Source organism: Cladophialophora immunda (genome assembly GCF_000835495.1).
Source record: "Cladophialophora immunda strain CBS 83496 unplaced genomic scaffold supercont1.1, whole genome shotgun sequence".
Lineage (NCBI taxonomy): Eukaryota > Fungi > Ascomycota > Eurotiomycetes > Chaetothyriales > Herpotrichiellaceae > Cladophialophora > Cladophialophora immunda.
In genome coordinates this window covers 1,742,741-1,762,475 of record NW_015622541.1, presented here as the reverse complement: position 1 = coordinate 1,762,475, position 19,735 = coordinate 1,742,741, and the positions used below count along the sequence as shown (strand labels likewise).

Sequence of the window (19,735 nt, the reverse complement as noted above, 5' to 3'; positions counted from 1 at the left end):
CAGTGCCTGGGGCTATGCTTCCTTGTGCCTAGGACGAGGTGCTTGGGGGCTTATTCGCGGGTTTCTGGATTAAAGCTTGTTCATGCTGGTTTGTTACTCCCAGGTCTGGCTCCAACGCCCCGACCGGGGCTAAGTTGTGGTCCTATGCCCTTCTCAGAGAGATGCACATTTGGCCGTCTTCCCGAGCCAGCCACCTGACCAGGGTCTGCGTTTCACACATGCCTTCTCCTATCCTAACTCAGGGGGCGATTCAAGACGGTGCTGTCACTACTGCAGGGGACCTCTTGTTACCATCCTCGCTTAAAGCACATCTCTCGCCCTCTTTCACAAACGCTCGTGTCTGCCACTTGATTTTTAAGTTCTCAGAAGGCCAGCCCAGGTGAAGCCATGTTTTTTGCTTATGGAGCAATCCGTTGTTGATGTCTCCTGCCCGCCCGTTTCATGGTTCATCGCAGCGAGCTCAACGGGACAGATGTGGAAGTATCTGGACAAAGCCTCGGCTAAGGCACAGCTGTGTGCATTCCACGGTCCAGACAATGCTCAGACCGGGAATTCCCTCGCCTGTGGAATCCTTCGAGTAAGATGCCTCAAAGTGGACTGATCTTTTGCACAGCTAGTAATAACAAGTGGTTGACGCTTCGCTTTCACCACTTCGGCTGCAGCAGTCCATAGTATCCAAAGCAACAAAGGCTTCCTGCAGTTGCCCATGGCGAGCAACAGTGGCACGATAGGTCTGGCACGATAGCTGACTTTTTGGCTCCGCAAAAGTCTCCTGGTTCATCTACACTAGCAGATGTCAACTTCTCTGCAGTAGTAAATTCAAGTGAGACAAGTGGTCTCGCACGTGGAGAAGTCCGACTTCAACACTTACGAGTTGAGTTGAGGCAGGATAGAGTTTGGAGAAGTCGCGGACACTCGACCATGGTGGTTTGTGATTCGATACAGCGACAGCCATCAAGGGAGCGGATCGATAATGATGCAGCAGGGATGCTCTTTGTCACGAACCTTAGAAATGGCTCTATTGCTTGGGGGGTGTTGTTGTTGTTGTTGACGACCTAGGTGGTGATAAGATGCGGGGTTCAGGATGTGAGCGACTTCGCTTGCGAGTGATGTTTCACTTTCGTCGCAGTTTCGAGGCTTGAGCAGCACGCTCCGATAGTCTCTGTGCATGCACCAAAGATCGTGCCTCTTCTCAAAGAGGTTGGCTAAGCGGGACGGAACGGGGATGGCAGATACCCCAGCAGATCATCTCGTTGCCCTGGTCTTCGACCCTAGCTTGAGTGCTCCGTGCTCCTTGCACCTTAGGTTCTCGTAGTAGAACTTGATCCTGGAACCAACGCGGGGCACCTTGTATCGTCGCGCATGATCTTCAATAGCGTGAATCCTTTCACTATCAGGTTGTGTCGGAGGCACCGTTGTCAGCGGGGTTATCGCTATCTTCGCCTTGGTCACTATCGTGCTCTTCGTCCTCGGAACCGCTTGGATCAACCTCGTTCGCCCCTTCTCCTTTGGCGTCACCGTCCACGCCGTGCTCTTTCATGTAGGCTTCAAGCTCTCTGGCCATTTTCCGCGAGAACCCGGAAGCTTCGACTTCAACATCAAGCCGTCTGAGCCCATCCTTGCCGACCAACTGCCTCGCATCCTTGAAGAGTGGGCCGTTATCCGTGCTGATAAATCCAAACCGTCTTGCAAAGAAACGCTTCAAGCATTCCACGTCCCTGTCGAAATAGAACTCCGCGTTTGGATGATCCACACTGACCATCTGAGGAAAGTCTATCAAGACTGGCACAAGCTTGATCTCGTCCCCTTGCTCCTCTTCTTTTATTAGGATGTTGAACTCGTTGAAATCGCCATGTATCAGCCCGAGAGAGCACAGGCGCACTATCATTTCGATCAGTTCCGCGTACAGTCCTGCTGGGTCTGGAACCTTTTCGATCTGTCGCAATGGAAACCCGTCAATCAATGACATGATCAGCTGGTGTCGATTCTGGCCGAGTGGAGTTGGGACACTCAGACCCGCGTTGTGCAGGGCTTGCAGAAAGGCAAACTCTTTGACGGCCGCTAGGCGTGACATATACATCCAACTGCCAGCACCTCTCTCTTTCTGAGCCTTCGTTCTGGCATAGTCCCGTTTGTTCCGCACCCCTTTCTTGAAGCTCACTCTACCCAGACGATGGATTTTCAGTACCCGCTGTTCTCCCTTCTCATCGCTGACAACAAATATGTCGCTCTCTTTGCCAACCCCAATCTGGTTGCCCACACCATACACAGTGTTGCTCTTTTGCAAGGAATGAAGCGCCAGATAGTCGAGCCCACCGTATGTCAGTCGGTAACCGTCGTATTTCGCGTTTTTGACCTTGGCAATCAGATTGGCTTTGGCAAGCAAGGAGATGCTTCGTTGCACGTCACCCAGACTAGATTTAGAGAGGTTGGCGATAAGTGGGGTTGGGACGACTTCGTGATTTCGGCTTCCCGTCTCAACGGCTGTGAGGGTGCGCCAGTCGGTAGGGTTGAGGTATCGGAGGGACTTGGTGTCTAGCTTCATGATTTCTTGAGGGTTGGATGTCTAATTGCCATAACTGGAATGGTGAAGGAGGTCTGGTCTGGTCTGGTCTGCGCTGTGTTAGAGGTCACGAACAAAATTCAGCGGGTGCGAATTTGCTGCATCTAATCTAATCTCGAGTGGGGGCGAAAAGGGCATTGTGTGTCCGGAATCTGCAGGAGGAGAGCCACAGGACGGCCCCCACGCCTGAGGTGTTTTATTTTCACCCAAGCAATACGCTGGCATCCTCTGATTGACCTTACTTCCTGCCAACGCTTCGTTCACCAATTAATCGAGGCACCCGTGTGCTGTGACTCCGGCAAGACTCCGGGTCCTCGCCGAAGCGGGCACATCGGCGTGTTCCCGTGGTGCTGCCCACCTCCTGGCAGGCGGCATAACCGGTTGATCTGGCCGACGTTGGCCCTGAGGACGTGCTACTATGTTCACCCGTCGTTGATGACTGGACACAGCTCCGGATGTTCGAAGGGGCACCGTCGAGCTCAAGCGGAAAACTCAGGACAATACAATCCACAAGCGTCCCGAACACTTTCACGGGATGTCCAAAAGAAGAAACCCGAAGCTGGAGATGCGAAGGGTGACATAGGCCGAAGCTACCTGGTATCTAGGTACCCACGAGAAGTCCCAGCGACATCGCTGCGGCCAAGCGCTCCAGAAAACCCCACGCGGTGGAAAGCATTAGAAGAATAATGTGACCTGCGGGTATTCTAGGCTTTCTGTTCTCCTGTCGGCCCTACTCGCACCGAAGTGCATGTGTGGGAGGGTGTGTGTCTCATCTCACGATGGCCCCTCGAGACACAAGCGGCAAATGGCTGAATGGAAAAAGCCATACTGGCCCAATGAAGCCCAGTCTCTCCACGAGTTCATCAGCTAAGCCCCACCTAAACAAAGCTTTGAGAGCGGTCATTTCCCCGCATTGATTCTTGAAGAAGCGAGGGAGAGGCAGGCGGCAGACACAAGGACTCCCCCAGGTCTTATATATCCCACTTTTCCCCTACCACGCTCCCTCTGAAGGTCTCAGGTCTCATATCCTGTCTAGAAACTATACGACGAGCCATTCAAGATGTCTGCAAAGCATTTCATCGACGACCCGACTCACCTCGTCCAGACTTCTCTCCACAGCTTGACCCTCACAAATCCTTCCGTCGCCTTCGACGCGCAAAATCGAATCGTATATCGGCGGCCGACAAAGGAGTTGACAGACAATCCAAAAGTTTCCATCATCACTGGTGGAGGCTCTGGCCATGAACCGGTAAGTCTATCGTAGGGATTGAACTCCCGACCCGGGGCCTAGGGCGATCCCAACTCTCGGAGAGCGCTCTCTGTGTGAACCCTGAATTCTTAGAATGATGATGATACTAACTGTGCGATTCACCCATTCGATAGGCATTTGCAGGGTTTGTAGGAAAGGGCTTCGTTACGGCCGCTGTCGCAGGCACTATTTTCGCGAGTCCTTCCGCCGAGCAAGTTCGCCGTGCTGCTCTTACAAGAGTTCCTACGGAGAAAGGAGTGGCGATAGTCACTTTCAATTATACCGGAGATGTTTTGAATTTTGGCATGGCTGCCGAGAAGGCAAAGGCCGCCGGAGTTGACACCGAGTTCTATGCAATTGGCGACGATGTGGGCGTTGGCCGGGCAAAAGGAGGCAAAGTCGGAAGGAGAGGCATTGGTGGCTCTATCTTGGTTCTAAAGATAATAGGAGCTCTCGCCGAAGCCGGTGGAAGTTTGAAAGAGGTCTACAGCCTTACCAAACAAGTTGCCGGAAACCTGGTCTCTGTCGGAGCGTCGATGGAACATGTCCACGTTCCTGGACGAGAGAAACCTGACCCAAACTCTGATGAGATCATACCAACAGAGGAGATCGAAATCGGCATGGGCATTCACAACGAACCGGGCAGTCATCGTGTCTCCGCAACACTACCTGAGCTCATCAAGACTATGCTGGCGCAGATGCTGGATCCCAATGACAAGGACAGACACTATGTTGACATTACGAAGAACGACAAGACCGTCCTGCTAATAAATAACCTGGGTGGTGTCAGCAATCTAGAAATAGGTGGCATCTTAGCTGAGGTGCACAAACAACTGAAAGAAGACTGGGGCATTGTTCCTGTCCGAGTCATTGCTGGTACCTTCATCACCTCGCTTAACGGCTTGGGATTCTCGGCCTCCATACTAAAGCTGGAGGACACCGGTCTCGGACCAGGCAAGTCAATGCTCGAACTTCTCGACGCCCCAGCGGAGGCCTTCGGATGGGCCGCCGCTACTCGGACGTCGACTTGGGAAGCTGATAACAGTGCAACTATGGAGGGTCACGCTGCGGTCACGGCAGAAGGCAAATCTTCCAATCTGAAACTCGACCCCAAGAAAGCACATGCAACCCTCAAGTCCGGTCTGGACAAGATGATCGCGGCAGAGGCTGAAGTCACCAAGTACGACACGATCATTGGAGACGGCGACTGCGGAATCGGTCTGAAGCGAGGAGCTGAAGCTGTTCTCAAGGAGCTCTCATCTGGTGAGCTACCTGCCGACGCTGTTGCCTTCGTCAATAAAATTACACCCGTGGTTGAAAACACTATGGACGGCACGTCGGGTGCCATCTACGCCATCTTCCTCAACGCGTTGGCTCACGGACTCCGAGAACAAGATACTGGATCTTCAACGACGGTGGATGCGAAGGTCTGGGCCGCAGCCCTCAAGTCCAGCCTTCAAGCGCTGAGTAAATATACGCCAGCAGTGCCCGGTGACAGGACGCTGATGGACGCGCTTGTGCCTTTTGTTGACACGCTGAGCAGCACAGGAGATGTGAATAAGGCGGCCGAGGCGGCCAAAGAAGGCGCCGAGAAGACCAAGAGCATGAAGGCGAGCTTAGGAAGAGCTGTGTACGTCGGTGCAGAGGATGAGTGGATGGGCAAGATCCCAGATCCAGGAGCGTGGGGTTTGCAAGAATTTTTGATCGGGCTGGCTGGTGCCTGTTAGATGGTGTTGCTGCACATACACAGGCCTCGTCGTCCGCGCCATAGTGCGTTGACGTCCTTCCTCTATCAGACCTTCCAAAAGAAAAAAACCAAATCGCAATTTCCACGTAGGCAGCTATTTGGGACCAAATAGCGCGAAAAAAAATAAACCATTTTCTTGCTCGTCTGATGCTGGGTTATCGATGATTTGCCACTCGCGCTTTGCCCCGTTTGCTGCCTGCGCTGGACATCGCATTCCTTCAATGCCGTATCAGTGTCGGATTGGAATGAGGCTCATTGCGAGTCTTCGGTCCCTGCCCTATCTCAGAAATCATGGTTTGTGTTGAGCGACCCTCGGTCTAGCCAAACTTTTCTGTAGTCGTGAATGCGTACGTAGGAGCCATGCCCATGCGCCCCCCTCCCGTGTCAAAGCAGATTCAGCTCAACAACACCAAAATAACACTATCTCCCCTCAGAAACATTTTGCTGATGAATCGGTCCTTGTTGACTCCTTTGGCGCCTCCTTTACCCTTTTCGGTCCACATTTCCTTGACGTTCTCCAGCACCATGTTGCAGTGGCGGTCAAAGGCTTTGACTCGCGCGAGCAGCTTGCGGTTGTTCCGACACGAGATTAATACTTGGGTGTGTGTGCGGGTAGCGGTCATGAGGATGGAGAGCGGGCCCGTTGAGAGTTCGTGGGCCTCGACGAGGGAGACTTCATATTCTCTAGAACTGCGGTGTTAGCACAGTTGACGAGAATGGAGTTGTCCCCCCATGCGTGTTAACGCGTGAGGAGGAAGTTTAGAATTAGAGAGGATAGGGTTGATGAATGCGTGCATCAAATTGATGATGTATCCGAAGATGCGTTGTACATGGCGCAATGGCCGATGGCCAGGGATGGAAGTGGAAACGGAGGGCGGAGCGGAATCCACCTCGAAGGGGGTGGGCGGAGGTTGGGGAGTGCAGGAGGAGGTAAAACATGGGTAAACAGGCAGAAAGGGGGTTAGCGGGAGATTCCACGTACGTCAATTCATTCCTCGGCTTGTTCAGCAGATCCCTAATTGAAAAGAACATCAAAAGGTCAGTAGATGTTCCTCAGCCACTAGCACGAAGACGCGAGCAGGTCGCTCCGGAGATAAGCTTGGGCCAGGGACAGGGGTATGAGTCAGAAGGGACACACTGGATCTTGGAGGCGTCGGCCATGGTCGCGATGCAGAATACTTAAAGAGTCTCGATTCCCATGCCATGTAAAGCGAGGAAATTTCTTTACATTCCTCTCGGGCAGAGGAATTATGCTCGGTTAAGTTGCCTTGTTTGCTGGTGCTTCTGGAAGTGGCCGAAAGAGGCATAGTCTTGGCGGCCTCTCAGGGCTAGCTCCAATTGACATCATCCTCCGCCTGCATTATTCCGAGCCCCGAGGCCGATGCAGGTCGCGCCCTCAGAGCTAAAAAGCCACCTGCAAACACGCGACCTAATCGCGCTACAGGCTTCGATAGTCGACCCTCACCCAGACCTACCTCTTGCACCTCTTCATCAAGCTCTCAATTGAGCCTTTCTTTCCTTTTGTTCTTTTTGTAGCGTTTTCACATGAATGACGCTCTTGTTTGTTCTAAAGCTTGGATTGCTTCGGAGTTTGATCCACTACATCACCACCTTCTACCAGTCCGGGCAACTTGTTCAACCTAATCGTGGACGCACCACCTCACATCCTCTTTCCTCTTGATACCCTCCACGCGTTCCGATCCTCTGCTTCACAGTTTCACCGCTCGCTATAGCAGCTCCTCGAGGCCTGGATTGGCTTCTCCTCCGACGCGGTCTCTACCGCCATGGCCACTTCTCCCGCAGATGGCGTCTCCCTGCGGACGGTCAGACTCAAAGTCCTCTACACGTTTGATTCCGAGCAAAAAGACAACCACCTTGCACGGTGGCCCCAATCTTTGGAAGTGCAGACTGCCTTCATCGACGACGTAAATCAGATCGGTGTGATCGATCTGCGGACCTGTTTGGAAGCTGTCACGACTGCCAGCCCTGAGCTCACCACTCTCGTCGACAACGACTACACCATTTACGCATATGATTACTCAGAACCTGATACACCATTGGTTGGACAAGGGATGTTGTCAAAAGCACTAGCTGGCCAAGCTCAAAGCACGAGCTCTGATGGTGAAGCCATGATCACGGGCAAGATCTCAAAGAATATTATGGGTTTGTTCTCTAAAAACGCCCAAGAGACGCTGGAGGTGAAACTTCGATTCACACCGGTCAACACGTTTGCACAGGCCAGATACCGCTCAGGAAGTGTCAGCTCACAAGATGGGATGCGACCTCAGTGGAACAACGGCCCTTGCCTACAGACATTACAGCGATCAGCTTCGCCAATTGATACTTCAGGACTAGAAACGATGCAGCGAATGTTGAGTGGCGAGACACTACATGGATCAGGATCAGGCAGCAGACCTGGAACGCCGACTGCAACACAGAACCTTAGTCACCCCATGCGTCAGCCTGGCCATCCATCCCGGCCTAGTTCACGAGCGGGAATGCGTCAGCTTCCTGAAGGGAGGCGTGAATCATTTCAATCTGGATACTTCAGTGGCGATGATATCGGGGAAGAAGGTCCGGCAAGAAAGAGAGCGAAGACGACCAAGGTTGATTTGCCAACAAAGTCTAATTTCAATATTGAACGACAACCAGAGTCGCTAAGGGTCGTTGCAAGTGCTGCATCAAGCCTCCGGCTTCATCGGCCCATCGCTGTGAACCCAGCTGCGGCAGTTCAGCCAAACTCTCATAATGAGGAAGCTGCAAGGCCACCAACTCCGATTCCTGCTTCGAAAACGGCCAAACCACGAGGAAGACCAGGAAGACCACGAAAGAACCCTCCTAGCAGTTTGGCCCAGGGATCCCAAGTTAGGGAATCGTCTCCAGCGACGGACGTGGGCCTTCAGCCTGAACTCCTTGCTGTGCCTATTGCGTCACCTGAGGACACTCGAGGTCAAAGTGTCGGCAGTACACCTGCAAATATTCCGTCCTCACCACCTGTTATGCCAGAATTTCGACAGCCAGCGATTACTAGTCCTGTACTTCCGCCTGTGATCGGTTCCTCCGGACATGACTCAGGGTTTATGAGTGGCAATCTTGAAGATCTCTTTGGAGACGATCACTTGTTGCAATTCGATGATTTTATCGTGGACAAACCAGAAGATCAAGATGCGAATGAGGGTTGTCAAGAAAAGCACCGTCCGATCGACCAATATCCTGCGGTCTTTGAAGAAGGCAACGATATCGAGGAAGCACAATCCGCACAACCGGGGTATAATATAATGCCCCCGCCGCTTCCTCTTGCACCAAAGCCGCTGTCTAGAGCACAATCATACACTCCAGTGCCAACACCACGAATCAGCATGTCATCTCCACGACTAGCTCCGGCCCCTATTCCAAGAGCTCGGCAGATTATGGAAGAGCAGCGTGAGCAACAACGGAAAATAGCTCTTGCGCCCCTCGTACCGAAGAGTGATCCCGCGCCAAGAGCGCTACACCGTGCGCAAACTTGGGCACCTGATAGCGACATTCCTATGTCCGATGTGCCTGGAGGTGAGGAGGCAAAAGCAAAGGCTGCATCCAAGAAGAAGGTTGGCAAGGAGCAGACCAAGGCAAGATTGGAGAATGCTATCGCAAATGGAATAATGCCGCCTTTCTGTGACAATTGCGGCGCAATAGAGACACCAGCGTGGAGAAGAGCCTATGTCAAGGTTTTTGATTGCCCTTGGGATGATGTTGAGACATCACTGAACCATGGTGAATGCTGCTTCAAGGAACCCATCAACCACAACCCCGATGGATCTGTGAAAACCTTCCGAGGCTACAAAGTGGACAAGCGACAAGGTGACGAAGCAGATGACTGGGAGGCGATAACGTTATGCAATCGTAAGTCAAATGCGACGATGTGAAGCGTTGCTAACATTCTTCAGCCTGCGGCTTATGGTTCCATAAGCAGAAATGCCCTCGGCCTGCGTCAAAATGGCAAAAGAAAGATCCCAAGGAGAAGGGCAAGCGCAAACGAAACCCACCGAAACCCTTTGGGAAGACCAACGGAAATTCTAACCTCAGGAGTGATGCCCAGAGTCCTGCTAGCGACGACTCTTCTCCGGGTGACTCAGCTACGGAAGCGCCTGATGCGGAAGAAAACGACACCGAAGTATCTCACACTGACAATGTTGCTGCTGATAATGGCGAACCGGAACTGCCCCCGATCCCGCGCTCATTACGGGCAAACAGCGCAGGTCCGAGAGCCAGAGGTCTACAGGCGAGGACTCGTCACCAGTCAGGTGGCAGACAGGTGCAATCAAGTCCTGCACGTGCTCCTGGATCAGAAGATATTCCTATCGAGATTGATCTAACACCGAAACCCGTCCGGAGGCAATTGTTCCCTTCGCCGGACAAACCGCAAATACCGTCTGATTCTGGACCAACAAGCAAAGCTACTGACAGTTCTCTGCCGGCTTTTGTGAGACGAAGTCCCAGGCTCAATAAAACCAGGAATGTCTTTGCAGTACCGGCAGCGGCAATTGAATTGGGAGTCGACGGAAAGGAGAACGTGCCGCCTGTCTCAGCAGTGATTGACGATGGCCTTGCGGAGTTGTTTGAGGAGACACCCGCCGATATTCAGATACCGCCCATGACTCCGACGCCCAAGAGACGATCAGAGCGGATTCTACTCAAAACGCCCTCAAAGACACCCCAACGTCAGTTCGGTGCCCAATTGTCTCCCAACGCCGAGCAGACTCCTCATTTCCGGACACCGAAAGTCAAGCATGATCTCCATCCTGCTCTCACTGCGTTGCTTGGCACTGTGCAGAAAGACGTGCAGCAGATGACCCCTTTCTCGCGCTCGATTCATGAGGCTTTGACCAGTGATTGTCCACTGGACCTGAATCTGACGGAGGAAGACAAGGCCCTCTTGCGGGACAATGGGAAAAGGGAAACACCTAAGAAGGCCATATCATTTGACTTTCCTGATTTGCCGTCTCTCAAAAATTCTTCCCCCATATCCGGTGACCAGCTCATGAATTTCGCCTTCTCGGAAATGACAACGGATCAATTGACAAGTGACCTGATTGATCCTTTCACCAACACTGCAATGACCAGCTCACCTCCCGGGGGATTTTTCGGATATCTTGACACCACGGACATGGAGAACGGCATCAACTCGATGTGGGAGAGTCTGGTTGATGTGAATGCAGCTTATCATTCCAGCCAATCTGCATATCCTGACCCTGAAGCGTTGACTGTTCCAGGGACTGCGGCTCAAGGGGTACGGAGAAGCCCAAGAAAACAGAACGCAAAATGAGATAGTGGCACGACTTGATTCCTGCAGTGGTGGTGACTGAGATGGGTTTGTTTGTTAAAAAGCAAGGCTACGATCATTCAGCATTTGCCCCATCCGCCTAGAGTGGCTAGTGTACAGCAGGTGCTAATGATGTGTATGATATTCATCAGGCAGAGTTTCATTGAAGATATTGGTGATGTTGTCGTTGTGGTAGCCTCAATACACTGAGTCGAAGGCCAGAGTCGGCAGATGGATACCGTGAGCAAAGTGCAATCCAGCTTTTCAAAGGCCCATGCCGTGCTTAAACAGACTTGACATCCGATACTTCTATTCACTGTGTCCCATGGTCTTGCGCATTGCCGTGCGAAACCCAAGCCGCTGTAGAAGCCGAGAGCGCTCGATACCATCATGACTTGTGCGCCTGTCGTGGGGAAATTTCAGTCATACGGCCAACTGAATGTAGCTTTCGATCCTAATGATCCAATGCCGTGTTTCCAGGGTTGTTTCAATATCCACCATCCATGCCAGCCTCGGGATCACCGTAGAAGATATTCTTGTAACGATGGGTCACGTCCACTACTGCCTCGAACAGCTTCAAGTCCGGAAGTTGTCCATTCTCGTTTCGAGGCCATTCCGTGCTGCTGAGAACTCGTAGACCCAAGCCGTGCCCGCCGTCTGTGTTGGTGACTTTGCCCACGATTTCATACATTGAACCGACCGAGAGGTGGGAATCTCTGCATAGATTTCGTCAGCTTTCAGGGACTCACTAGCTGAGATACGCTTCAGGGCGCGCAATCCATACCTCGCCAAAAGGACTGTCACATCATCTGAGCCGCAAGTCAACGTCGCTTGATCACCGTTGACGTGGCTTATAATCCCCAGCATGCGTACTGTGTTATGAGAGGTGGCATTGGGGGCAAATGCATGGAGGTGAGCAGGGAGGATTCGGGGCGTTGACATGGAATTCATATTGTGGTTGTTGCGTTGCGAGCTGAATTGTCGACTTCTGTCTGCCAGAGTAGGCTCTGTTCGAGTGTTTGCCCCTCTCAAAATCACTTTACGCGATGGACGCGTCTGCACTTCGCCTTCAGAAACTGCACCGTGCGCCCTTCGGTTGCGTACAGGCCTGTTCAGTGTCGATCTCCGAGAATCTGTCCGCCGCTTAACCCCAACTCCACCAGGCTGGCGGTCATCTAGCGGCGTCCATCCCGCAGTAAAGTGCAGACCGTCAGTATTTCAATCATCCCACTTGAATGTCGTACGGCAACTGAAGAACAAATTAGATGACTACGACGCGCAAAGGGAAAGCTCCGGATCGAGAAACAGCGTCTCAACCCCGGTTCTACTCATCCCCAAAACGACCAGCCGCTGCTGGCGAAGGCAGTCCCTCTGCAAGAGCCTCGAAAAGACACCGAATCTCCGTGCCCGATCTACTCACACCTCAGCAAGGCAGCACCTCGAATGATAAGGCCCGAGGCGACTATATTGAGGGAGAGGGCAAGACGGGAGTAGATAACAAGATGCAGTCCGCAAGCACTCGCCATGCCAAAGACGCTTTCGCCGACATGTACGAATTCAACTCGACGAGACTGAAGAAAGAGAGCCTCAACGACCCAAGTTCGGTGCCAGAGAATGGCAAACCTAAACCGACGTTTGTACACCAAAGAGTCCCTTTCAATCCCCAGACGGGCCCAAAGAAGCTTGTTGTGAAGAACCTACGGCCCGCACCCCGCTTGGATACTCGGGCGTACTTTGAAAAGACATGGAAAGAGAATGACAAAGCCCTCGAGGCCATATTCAGAAATGAGAAGGACCCATACTCCTTAGAGGAGCTATACAAAGGTGCAGAACATACCTGTCGGCACGGTCACAGTGGAGATCTTTATGAGCACCTGAGCGCGAAATGCCAGACCCATCTTAAGGACAACGTCCGAGATCGTATCCGGCGGGAAGAGGCAAACTCCTCAGATGTCGACGTCGTCAGAGCGTTTGTCAATGCCTGGCAGACGTGGCAGAAACAGCTGCAGACCGTTCGGCAGATCTTCTTCTACATGGATCAGACCTATTGCCTTCGGACTCCGGACAAGATGAGTGTATTGCAAATGGGTCTCACCCAGTTCAGGTCTTCAGTGTTTCATGACCCCTTCATCAGGCAAAAAGCCCTTCAAGGCGTCATAGCTTTGATCGATTCTGATAGGCGAGGAAACCTCAATGAGAATGACACTAGGCTTCTGCGCCAGTCGGTCGACACGTTCCATGAGCTAGGCATCTATACCAGCGACCTTGAACCGACCCTTTGCGTCACTACTGAAGAGTATTTCAAGGCATGGAGAGACACGGAGTCCAATAAGGACTCGCTGGGTGATTATGTCAATAACTGTACTGATCTTCTGAGTCAAGAGATGGCGAGATGCGATTCCTTATCCCTAGACCGCAATACGAGAATCCGGGTGTCACGCCTCTTTGATAACATCCTTGTGGAAGAAGAGCTTGAAACTCTTACCAACGAGGACGGCATATTGGATCTGCTAGAGGACGACAAATCAGCAGAATTAGAGCGGTTGTACACTTTGCTACAGCGCAAAGGACATGGAGAAATGATTGCGCCGAGTTTCAGTAAGTACGTCGAGACAGAAGGATCTTTGATCGTCTTTGATGAGGAGAGAGAATCCGATATGGTAATTAGGCTGCTTGACTTCAAACGGCGGCTGGATCATTACCAGAAATACTCCTTCCACGGCAATGAAGCACTGGGCAATGCGCTTCACAAAGCGTTCGAGACATTCATCAACAAAACCAAGAAATCCCAGTCGAATTGGGACACGGACAATGCTAAACCGGGAGAAATGATTGCGAAGCATGTCGACCTATTGCTCAAAGGCGGCGTCAAAGCCGTGCCCCGGCTCCAAACACACAAGCACGATCATTCCAAGCCCGAAGAAGAGCATGATTTCGACGATGCCGCTGCTGATGAAGACGCCGAAATCAACCAACACCTCTCTGACGCATTAGATCTCTTCCGTTTCGTCCACGGTAAAGCTGTCTTTGAAGCATTCTACAAAAAGGACTTGGCTCGCCGTCTGCTCTTAGGTCGGAGCGCCTCGTTCGACGCGGAACGGAATATGCTCACCCGCCTGAAGAATGAGTGCGGTGCTGCGTTCACGCACAATCTGGAATCCATGTTCAAGGACATGGACCTAGCCCGCGAAGAGATGATGTCCTACAATCAGCTCTTGGACGACCGTGGGGGCAGGGCTCCAGGTCTGCCGGATTTGCATGTCAATGTGCTCTCCGCGGCAGCCTGGCCGACTTACGCAGACGTGGCGGTGAATATTCCACCACATATTGCTAAAGTTATGTCGGACTTCGAGACGCACTACAAGGCCAAACATTCTGGTCGCAAACTGGCCTGGAAACATTCTCTGGCGCACTGTCAACTACGCGCGAAATTCCCCAAGGGAAACAAGGAACTCATGGTGTCGGGATTCCAGGCGATCGTGCTCCTGCTTTTCAACGACATCCCAGCAGACAAGCATCTCACGTACAACGAGATCAAAGCCGCTTCCGGCTTGGTCGATGCCGAACTCAAGCGAACACTTCAGTCCCTTGCGTGCGCCAAGTACCAAGTCCTTCGCAAACACCCCAGAGGTCGCGACGTGAACGAAACAGATACCTTCACATTCTCACAGACCTTCACCGACGCGAAATTGCGCATCAAAATCAACCAGATCCAGCTCAAAGAAACCAAAGAAGAGAATAAGGAGACGCACATCCGCGTGGCGGCGGACCGGCATTACGAGACTCAGGCGGCGATCGTGAGGATCATGAAGAGCCGCAAGAAGATCGGGCACAACGAGTTGATTGTAGAAGTCATCAAAGCCACCATGAGTCGGGGTGTGTTGGATCAGGCGGACATTAAGCGGAATATCGAGAAGTCAGTCCATCTTTTTTGCCTAACCCCTACCTCCCCCGCTTCCTGCCTTGCCTTATTCACTCCCCTCTCTTGAATTTTGCATGGTTGCTGTCTCGCATGCGATGCGACGCGCGTGCTAACATGATGCGGCATTAGACTGATAGAGAAGGACTACATGGAGAGGGAAGAGGGCAACTCATACTCCTACGTCGCGTGAGCCTGCCGGTTGCGTATCACGCTCGGCAGCAGGAGATAGTCTTGCGTGAGTCGAGGGGTTGGATAGTTGGGGGAGGCACAGGGGGTGCTGGGGTATAGAGGAGGTGCACTCGCTAGGTCGCCCGGGTACGTAGCTGTTCGGAATAAAGAGAGACACGCTCGATGGCAGACAAGTCGGACGCATGATGTAGACAGGGTATGTATGTAGCTAGAGAGGAACATGTACGGGTGCCGGATCAGACACGACGACCCAATAATGATGAAGACTCGGACGGAGATCGCGATGGCCGGGAAGGGCGCTTCACTCGGGACACTAGACAGCGCGGCATTTGGATCCCTCGATTTCTTTCATTCCCTTCTTGGTAGCAAAAATGATAGACACTGTGTTTCACTAGAAGCCGTTGGAACCAGAGTTCTCTACATTCGACGTAAACAAAACGAGGCAACTTGGCACGCGCACAAGGGGTGCCTCGAAAGCATTAATGTACTCCTCTCGGATAACACTGCTCCAAACCCCTGAACTCGATCATTGGAACACACAGATGGCCGCCAATCCTACATTTCCCGTGAGGTGGCTAGTATGTTGCGAGCTACTCCTGCAGACGGTTCCGGACGCAATCCCAATGGAACTCACTCCGATTCGATCCCTCGTCATTTCAGGTGTCTCCCTTGTCATACAAGAGGTTTCACCGACGCATGGCTATGTAAATTTGGCTTTCAAAAACTTGAGGGGCGTTGCATGAGCCAAATAACCTTGGAGGCGCGGCATAACGTCTAGTATCGCTCGTCCGGGCGACCCGAGGAGCTTCGTCCATCACCGTAATGCTACAGGTCTGGTTAGCCACAGCCCAAAAGGTCACCAATACAGCGGAAAGAACTACCTTCTTCCTCAAAGCAGCGAGTCTCTTCTTCTTGGTGTGAGTGTTAATGTACGTGCCGATGCAGAAAGCCACGACATTGAAAAATGGCACCCAAGTCTGCTCGGGGAGGAATTTCTGAGCGAATGCCAAAGCCAGCGGAGAGGTAATCCAGCTGACGCGCATCACGGGCCAGAAGCCGGCGCGAATGGTAGCGCGGACCTGATGCCAGGTGCGGGCGCCGGCAATGATGGCCATGGATGCGAGGTAGACGGTGTTTTGGATGGGCGCAATCTAAGTTAGAAGCCGTAAGACACTGAGCGTTGCAAGGGAGCCATTTGGGGTGGTTAACGCACCACCAAGTTGCTGGTCAAAATCTGGAGAATCTTTGCCTTCAAGCTGGTGCGGCCAGCGAAAACCCATTGAAGCATTCCGATAAGCACGTGGCCCATGGGAGCACTGATAAAAGCGCCATAGGCGGCCATCTTCGGAATTCTCGAGGAGAAATAGTGGCCGTGCTTGCTCTTATCGTGGGCTAGCCATGAGGCCAACAGCTCTTGCAATGCAGATAACGTGCCGGAGGTCAGCATCTTTGTGCGCAGAGGGTTCGATTGAAGCTGCCTTAGGTATGCCTGGAGCGCAAGAATGAGTGTCGCATCCAACAGGGAGGATATGAGATGGGAGTTCGGACCGCCAGATAACCCGTCTGTTGCTTGCCTCCAGTCAAAGCCTCGCCAATCTTATGCGCGGTGCTCTCATCGCGACCACCGGGCGCGAGAGGCGCCGTCGTTGTTCGGACCTGCTCTTGCTCGAATTTGACGGACATGGCGGCGCCCACTCAGAAAACAGTACACTCAGGAAGGGAAAGAACGAATGCTGCGGTAGGTGATGTCAGTGAATTTGCGGTCGAGGAGAGGTAAGATAAATGCGGGACAGAAGGAGACGCAATCAGCGCTGACGAGAAGTGTTGTTGACAAAAGACGTAACCCTGGTGCCGAGGCCCTGCCACGGGTTACGGAGGGCGGTGGGGACCGCGAGACTTGATCTGTGGAGGTGTGGGAAGGAAGAAACAATGCGACACTTACTGAGGAGTTATGAGAAATGGGTGGACAATGACTATGAGCGGCAGGGTTGATCGGGGGGTGGTTTGGAAGGGTGCAACGAGTCGATAGAGAAGATATGGAACGGGGGATCAACGCGTCTCTCGAGTTTCTCTGAGACTGGGGCGGCCGAGGAGGAGGGAGTCTAAGGGGAGGACAGAGCAGGTGTTAGGGTACCAGGCGGCTGGTGGCTGTGGTGGCAGTAGGTTCGGTGGTGTCCGCGGGTAGCAGAGTAGCGGCAAAGAGGGAGGGAATGAGAGAGTGAGTGAGCTGGCAAGCTAACAGCTGGCAGCTAGCACTTGTCGCAGGCAATCTCGATGCACAAACGCGCCATCCGAGTCCAACCCAATCCACTCTATCGGGGTCTCAGTCCACCACTCAGCGTCGCCATCTCTGCCAAGAAATAAACACGGCGAGATGGGCCAGTTGAAGCTGAACAATCCTTGACCTCAATGGACGCTCCCTCACTTCAACACCACATTGTCGAGAGATGGTAGAGATATTCAGTGTCTCCGTGGACGGCGTCGGCGTCGGCGTCGGCGGACACAGGAATTCCATGGGGCTTGAGAAGAGGCGGAGCATCCTGGCAGAGAGAGACAAGAGAGTGATAGGTGTGCGCCTGGGGGGTTGCAAGATGAACCTGTGGCTACGGCTGCGCTGGTGAAAGGTAAATGAGAATATGAAAAGACCTGCTGCTAAGGAGAGACATGAGGCTGCGGTACCACCAGGCCAGAGAAATGGCGACGAGGTGCTCCTTCCTGCCACCGCCTCTTCTCCCCTGCGCTTCAACCCTTCACTCCCTCATCTCCCTCCGCTCCCTCCATTCACTTCTCACACCTACTGTCCTGTCTGTTGTTGTTCGAATGTGATGCATCCAAGCGCATTCAATTGCCTGCCATTCCTGCCGCCATGCCTCTCCTGCGCAGGAACATCCTCGGTCCTGAGAAACGCAATCCATGCACCCACATGACCATGACCCGCCTCTATGATCCCTATGGCTCCTTCAAATGCTCGTTATGCCAGAAACACCCCAACATCGGCTGGCTCTATCGCTGCACCCAAGACACTGGCGGTTTCTTGCCCGAGTCCGATTTCACAGACGAGCCAGTCCTACCACGAGGTCGGGCGCCCTGTCAGCATGTCGCTACTCATTCTCTCAGCACTTCAATCATCAGGGCCATTGGACAAGGCCAATATACTGGGCAAGAGGTCAGGAAGCTGATTGAGCAGAAGGAAAGGGTAAAGGATCTTGTCCTCCCTCAGTTCGAGCCAGATGAGAGCAGACCTGCGACGGCCTCCACTTTCACCACTGCTTCTACCGCTTCCAGCGACGGTCACGGAACTTTGTCCACTTTACCCCAGAGCACCACTTTCTCTACCAACTCCTCCGCCGAGTTCGACGAAGAGATAAAGGCGGCCTATGATTGGAAAGAGTTGCAGAAGGTCTGGATGTCTGAGCCGTCCGTCCCTCCTCCCGCTCCTCGACAGAAGCCGTCTACCCCAGCAAACCTCATCCCACAGCATCCCAGACCACCGTACGTCCACCCTTGTACCTTCAAAATCTGCCCTACATGTCGGCCAACATACCGCGAGCGCGCGTATCAGTCTCTCAACGAAGTCCTGAATACCCCAACTGAACTCCCACCTGTCTGGGAGTTACAAAATCGCAGAGTGTCTGATGCCCGTGTCGTGGCACGAATCGGCTTACCCAAGCTCTCTCAGTCGCGTTTCTATGCTCAGACCGACCCTACTATCCTGCAGTCCTTTCACAGCGTCCCTGACATCGTCATTGACCACCCAGGAGCCGAGGTATATCAAAATGTAAGAGAATCGTACCTTGTGAGAGATAACACGGCAACACACGGGCACCATGGGTACATTTGCGCCTCAACCAGCACACGCAGCGGCTTCCGACAAACTGTCCGCAAAGCCCTCGCTAGAGCCCGCTTCGAAGATTCTGCTTCCACAAATTCGAGCACCAACAATTCCGAGTCGGGCGAGTCCCAGGTCCAGCCCTCACGTTCGCTGATTTTCCGCCGCCGCCGATCCCGAACGCCCATATTGTCCTTCGCCGAAACACATGGCGGCCGGGTCGTGGATACCAGTTCGCTCCAGGATTCCGTCATCTTGATGTTGGCCACGAACACACCCTTACCTCACACGCCGACCGTGGCTGGCTTTCAGCGTGGTCCGGCAATCAGAAACCCTCGAGGCTCAAGACCTGCCGACGACCGTGAGAATTGTGCACAGAGTGTGGACATCATCAGCCAGAGTTGATGCATCGTATGTCTAGCGAGGCTTAGCATCGCGAAGCCATGCGAAGAATGAGCATCCATCCTACAATGTTCAGAGTTCAAACTAGCTTTTAAGTACCGGTGGGGGTCGCGAACGGTGAGACGTAAAGACTACGACTATGCCTATCATGTATTTCGAAAGGCAGGGGCAGGGGCTGGGAGTTAATGGTGAGACAATGATTCTAGCGAAGCAGATGATAAGATCTGGGGGCGCGGAGCTTGCTGCACGAGTTCGATCGTTCATGTTGCCATGTTAGTCATTAACAGCCGCGCATTGTGGAATTTCAACTATGCTAATTCCCCGAGCTCATGGACTCGTACCCTTCTTTCTTATCCGCGATGTTGATACATGGTTTCTCTCTTTGGAAACGTTGCAGGCCATGCATGACCATTCCCCACCCATCACCGTGCCATGACAGCCTCGCAACGCGAACACCCTCGGCCTAGACACCTACTCATTCAACCGCTACTCTCTTCCCCCTTTCCGCCCTTTTTTGGGTTCCCGATTCCAC

At 52.9% G+C, this 19,735-nt stretch overlaps 7 protein-coding genes across 8 annotated transcripts; 4 read left to right on the top strand and 3 right to left on the bottom strand.

Moving 5' to 3' along the window:
* Positions 1–28: 28 nt before the first annotated feature.
* Positions 29–2,652, bottom strand: PV07_00501 (uncharacterized protein). Its single transcript, XM_016386959.1, has one exon. The coding sequence runs from the start codon at positions 2,543–2,545 to the stop codon at positions 1,394–1,396; it is 1,152 nt and encodes a 383-aa protein (XP_016253887.1). The 5' UTR covers positions 2,546–2,652; the 3' UTR covers positions 29–1,393.
* Positions 2,653–2,827: 175 nt separating this feature from the next.
* On the top strand, positions 2,828–5,702 carry PV07_00500 (dihydroxyacetone kinase). The gene is made up of 2 exons (XM_016386958.1): positions 2,828–3,812; positions 3,947–5,702. The coding sequence occupies exons 1-2, from the start codon at positions 3,624–3,626 to the stop codon at positions 5,537–5,539; spliced, it is 1,782 nt and encodes a 593-aa protein (XP_016253886.1). The 5' UTR covers positions 2,828–3,623; the 3' UTR covers positions 5,540–5,702.
* Positions 5,703–6,800: 1,098 nt separating this feature from the next.
* On the top strand, positions 6,801–11,174 carry PV07_00499 (uncharacterized protein). The gene is made up of 2 exons (XM_016386957.1): positions 6,801–9,441; positions 9,486–11,174. Exons 1-2 carry the CDS (start codon positions 7,344–7,346, stop codon positions 10,862–10,864), a joined length of 3,477 nt encoding a protein of 1,158 aa, XP_016253885.1. The 5' UTR covers positions 6,801–7,343; the 3' UTR covers positions 10,865–11,174.
* Positions 10,873–11,883, bottom strand: PV07_00498 (uncharacterized protein). Its single transcript, XM_016386956.1, has 2 exons — positions 11,646–11,883; positions 10,873–11,577 (listed from the first exon to the last, which is right to left on the bottom strand). The coding sequence occupies exons 1-2, from the start codon at positions 11,810–11,812 to the stop codon at positions 11,349–11,351; spliced, it is 396 nt and encodes a 131-aa protein (XP_016253884.1). The 5' UTR covers positions 11,813–11,883; the 3' UTR covers positions 10,873–11,348.
* A 194-nt stretch (positions 11,884–12,077) lies between these two features.
* Positions 12,078–15,349, top strand: PV07_00497 (uncharacterized protein). The gene is made up of 2 exons (XM_016386955.1): positions 12,078–14,777; positions 14,913–15,349. The coding sequence occupies exons 1-2, from the start codon at positions 12,127–12,129 to the stop codon at positions 14,971–14,973; spliced, it is 2,712 nt and encodes a 903-aa protein (XP_016253883.1). The 5' UTR covers positions 12,078–12,126; the 3' UTR covers positions 14,974–15,349.
* On the bottom strand, positions 15,279–17,175 carry PV07_00496. Of its 2 annotated transcripts, XM_016386954.1 has the most exons (5): positions 16,915–17,175; positions 16,521–16,705; positions 16,186–16,461; positions 15,854–16,123; positions 15,279–15,797 (listed from the first exon to the last, which is right to left on the bottom strand). In XM_016386954.1, exons 2-5 carry the CDS (start codon positions 16,653–16,655, stop codon positions 15,747–15,749), a joined length of 732 nt encoding a protein of 243 aa, XP_016253882.1. In that variant the 5' UTR covers positions 16,656–16,705; positions 16,915–17,175; the 3' UTR covers positions 15,279–15,746. The 2 variants fall into 2 exon arrangements, with proteins under 2 accessions (XP_016253882.1, XP_016253881.1); XM_016386953.1 differs by having other exon boundaries at positions 16,521–17,175.
* A 217-nt stretch (positions 17,176–17,392) lies between these two features.
* On the top strand, positions 17,393–19,430 carry PV07_00495 (uncharacterized protein). The gene has a single exon (XM_016386952.1). The coding sequence runs from the start codon at positions 17,839–17,841 to the stop codon at positions 19,204–19,206; it is 1,368 nt and encodes a 455-aa protein (XP_016253880.1). The 5' UTR covers positions 17,393–17,838; the 3' UTR covers positions 19,207–19,430.
* Positions 19,431–19,735: the final 305 nt, after the last annotated feature.

What these genes read in the sequence shown, in the direction of transcription:
- PV07_00500 (XM_016386958.1), top strand. Translation starts at nt 3,624, where the DNA reads ATGTCTGCAAAGCATTTCATCGACGACCCGACTCACCTCGTCCAGACT. An exon ending in GAGGCTCTGGCCATGAACCG is followed by an intron (nt 3,813 to 3,946) that starts GTAAGTCTATCG and finishes CCCATTCGATAG; the next exon opens with GCATTTGCAGGGTTTGTAGG.
- PV07_00499 (XM_016386957.1), top strand. Translation starts at nt 7,344, where the DNA reads ATGGCCACTTCTCCCGCAGATGGCGTCTCCCTGCGGACGGTCAGACTC. An exon ending in GGCGATAACGTTATGCAATC is followed by an intron (nt 9,442 to 9,485) that starts GTAAGTCAAATG and finishes AACATTCTTCAG; the next exon opens with CCTGCGGCTTATGGTTCCAT.
- PV07_00496 (XM_016386953.1), bottom strand. Translation starts at nt 16,655, where the DNA reads ATGTCCGTCAAATTCGAGCAAGAGCAGGTCCGAACAACGACGGCGCCT. An exon ending in TTTTGACCAGCAACTTGGTG is followed by an intron (nt 16,124 to 16,185) that starts GTGCGTTAACCA and finishes CTTCTAACTTAG; the next exon opens with ATTGCGCCCATCCAAAACAC. An exon ending in TCGCTGCTTTGAGGAAGAAG is followed by an intron (nt 15,798 to 15,853) that starts GTAGTTCTTTCC and finishes CCAGACCTGTAG; the next exon opens with CATTACGGTGATGGACGAAG.
- PV07_00498 (XM_016386956.1), bottom strand. Translation starts at nt 11,812, where the DNA reads ATGAATTCCATGTCAACGCCCCGAATCCTCCCTGCTCACCTCCATGCA. An exon ending in GTGACAGTCCTTTTGGCGAG is followed by an intron (nt 11,578 to 11,645) that starts GTATGGATTGCG and finishes AAATCTATGCAG; the next exon opens with AGATTCCCACCTCTCGGTCG.
- PV07_00501 (XM_016386959.1), bottom strand. Translation starts at nt 2,545, where the DNA reads ATGAAGCTAGACACCAAGTCCCTCCGATACCTCAACCCTACCGACTGG.
- PV07_00495 (XM_016386952.1), top strand. Translation starts at nt 17,839, where the DNA reads ATGCCTCTCCTGCGCAGGAACATCCTCGGTCCTGAGAAACGCAATCCA.
- PV07_00497 (XM_016386955.1), top strand. Translation starts at nt 12,127, where the DNA reads ATGACTACGACGCGCAAAGGGAAAGCTCCGGATCGAGAAACAGCGTCT. An exon ending in ATTAAGCGGAATATCGAGAA is followed by an intron (nt 14,778 to 14,912) that starts GTCAGTCCATCT and finishes ATGCGGCATTAG; the next exon opens with ACTGATAGAGAAGGACTACA.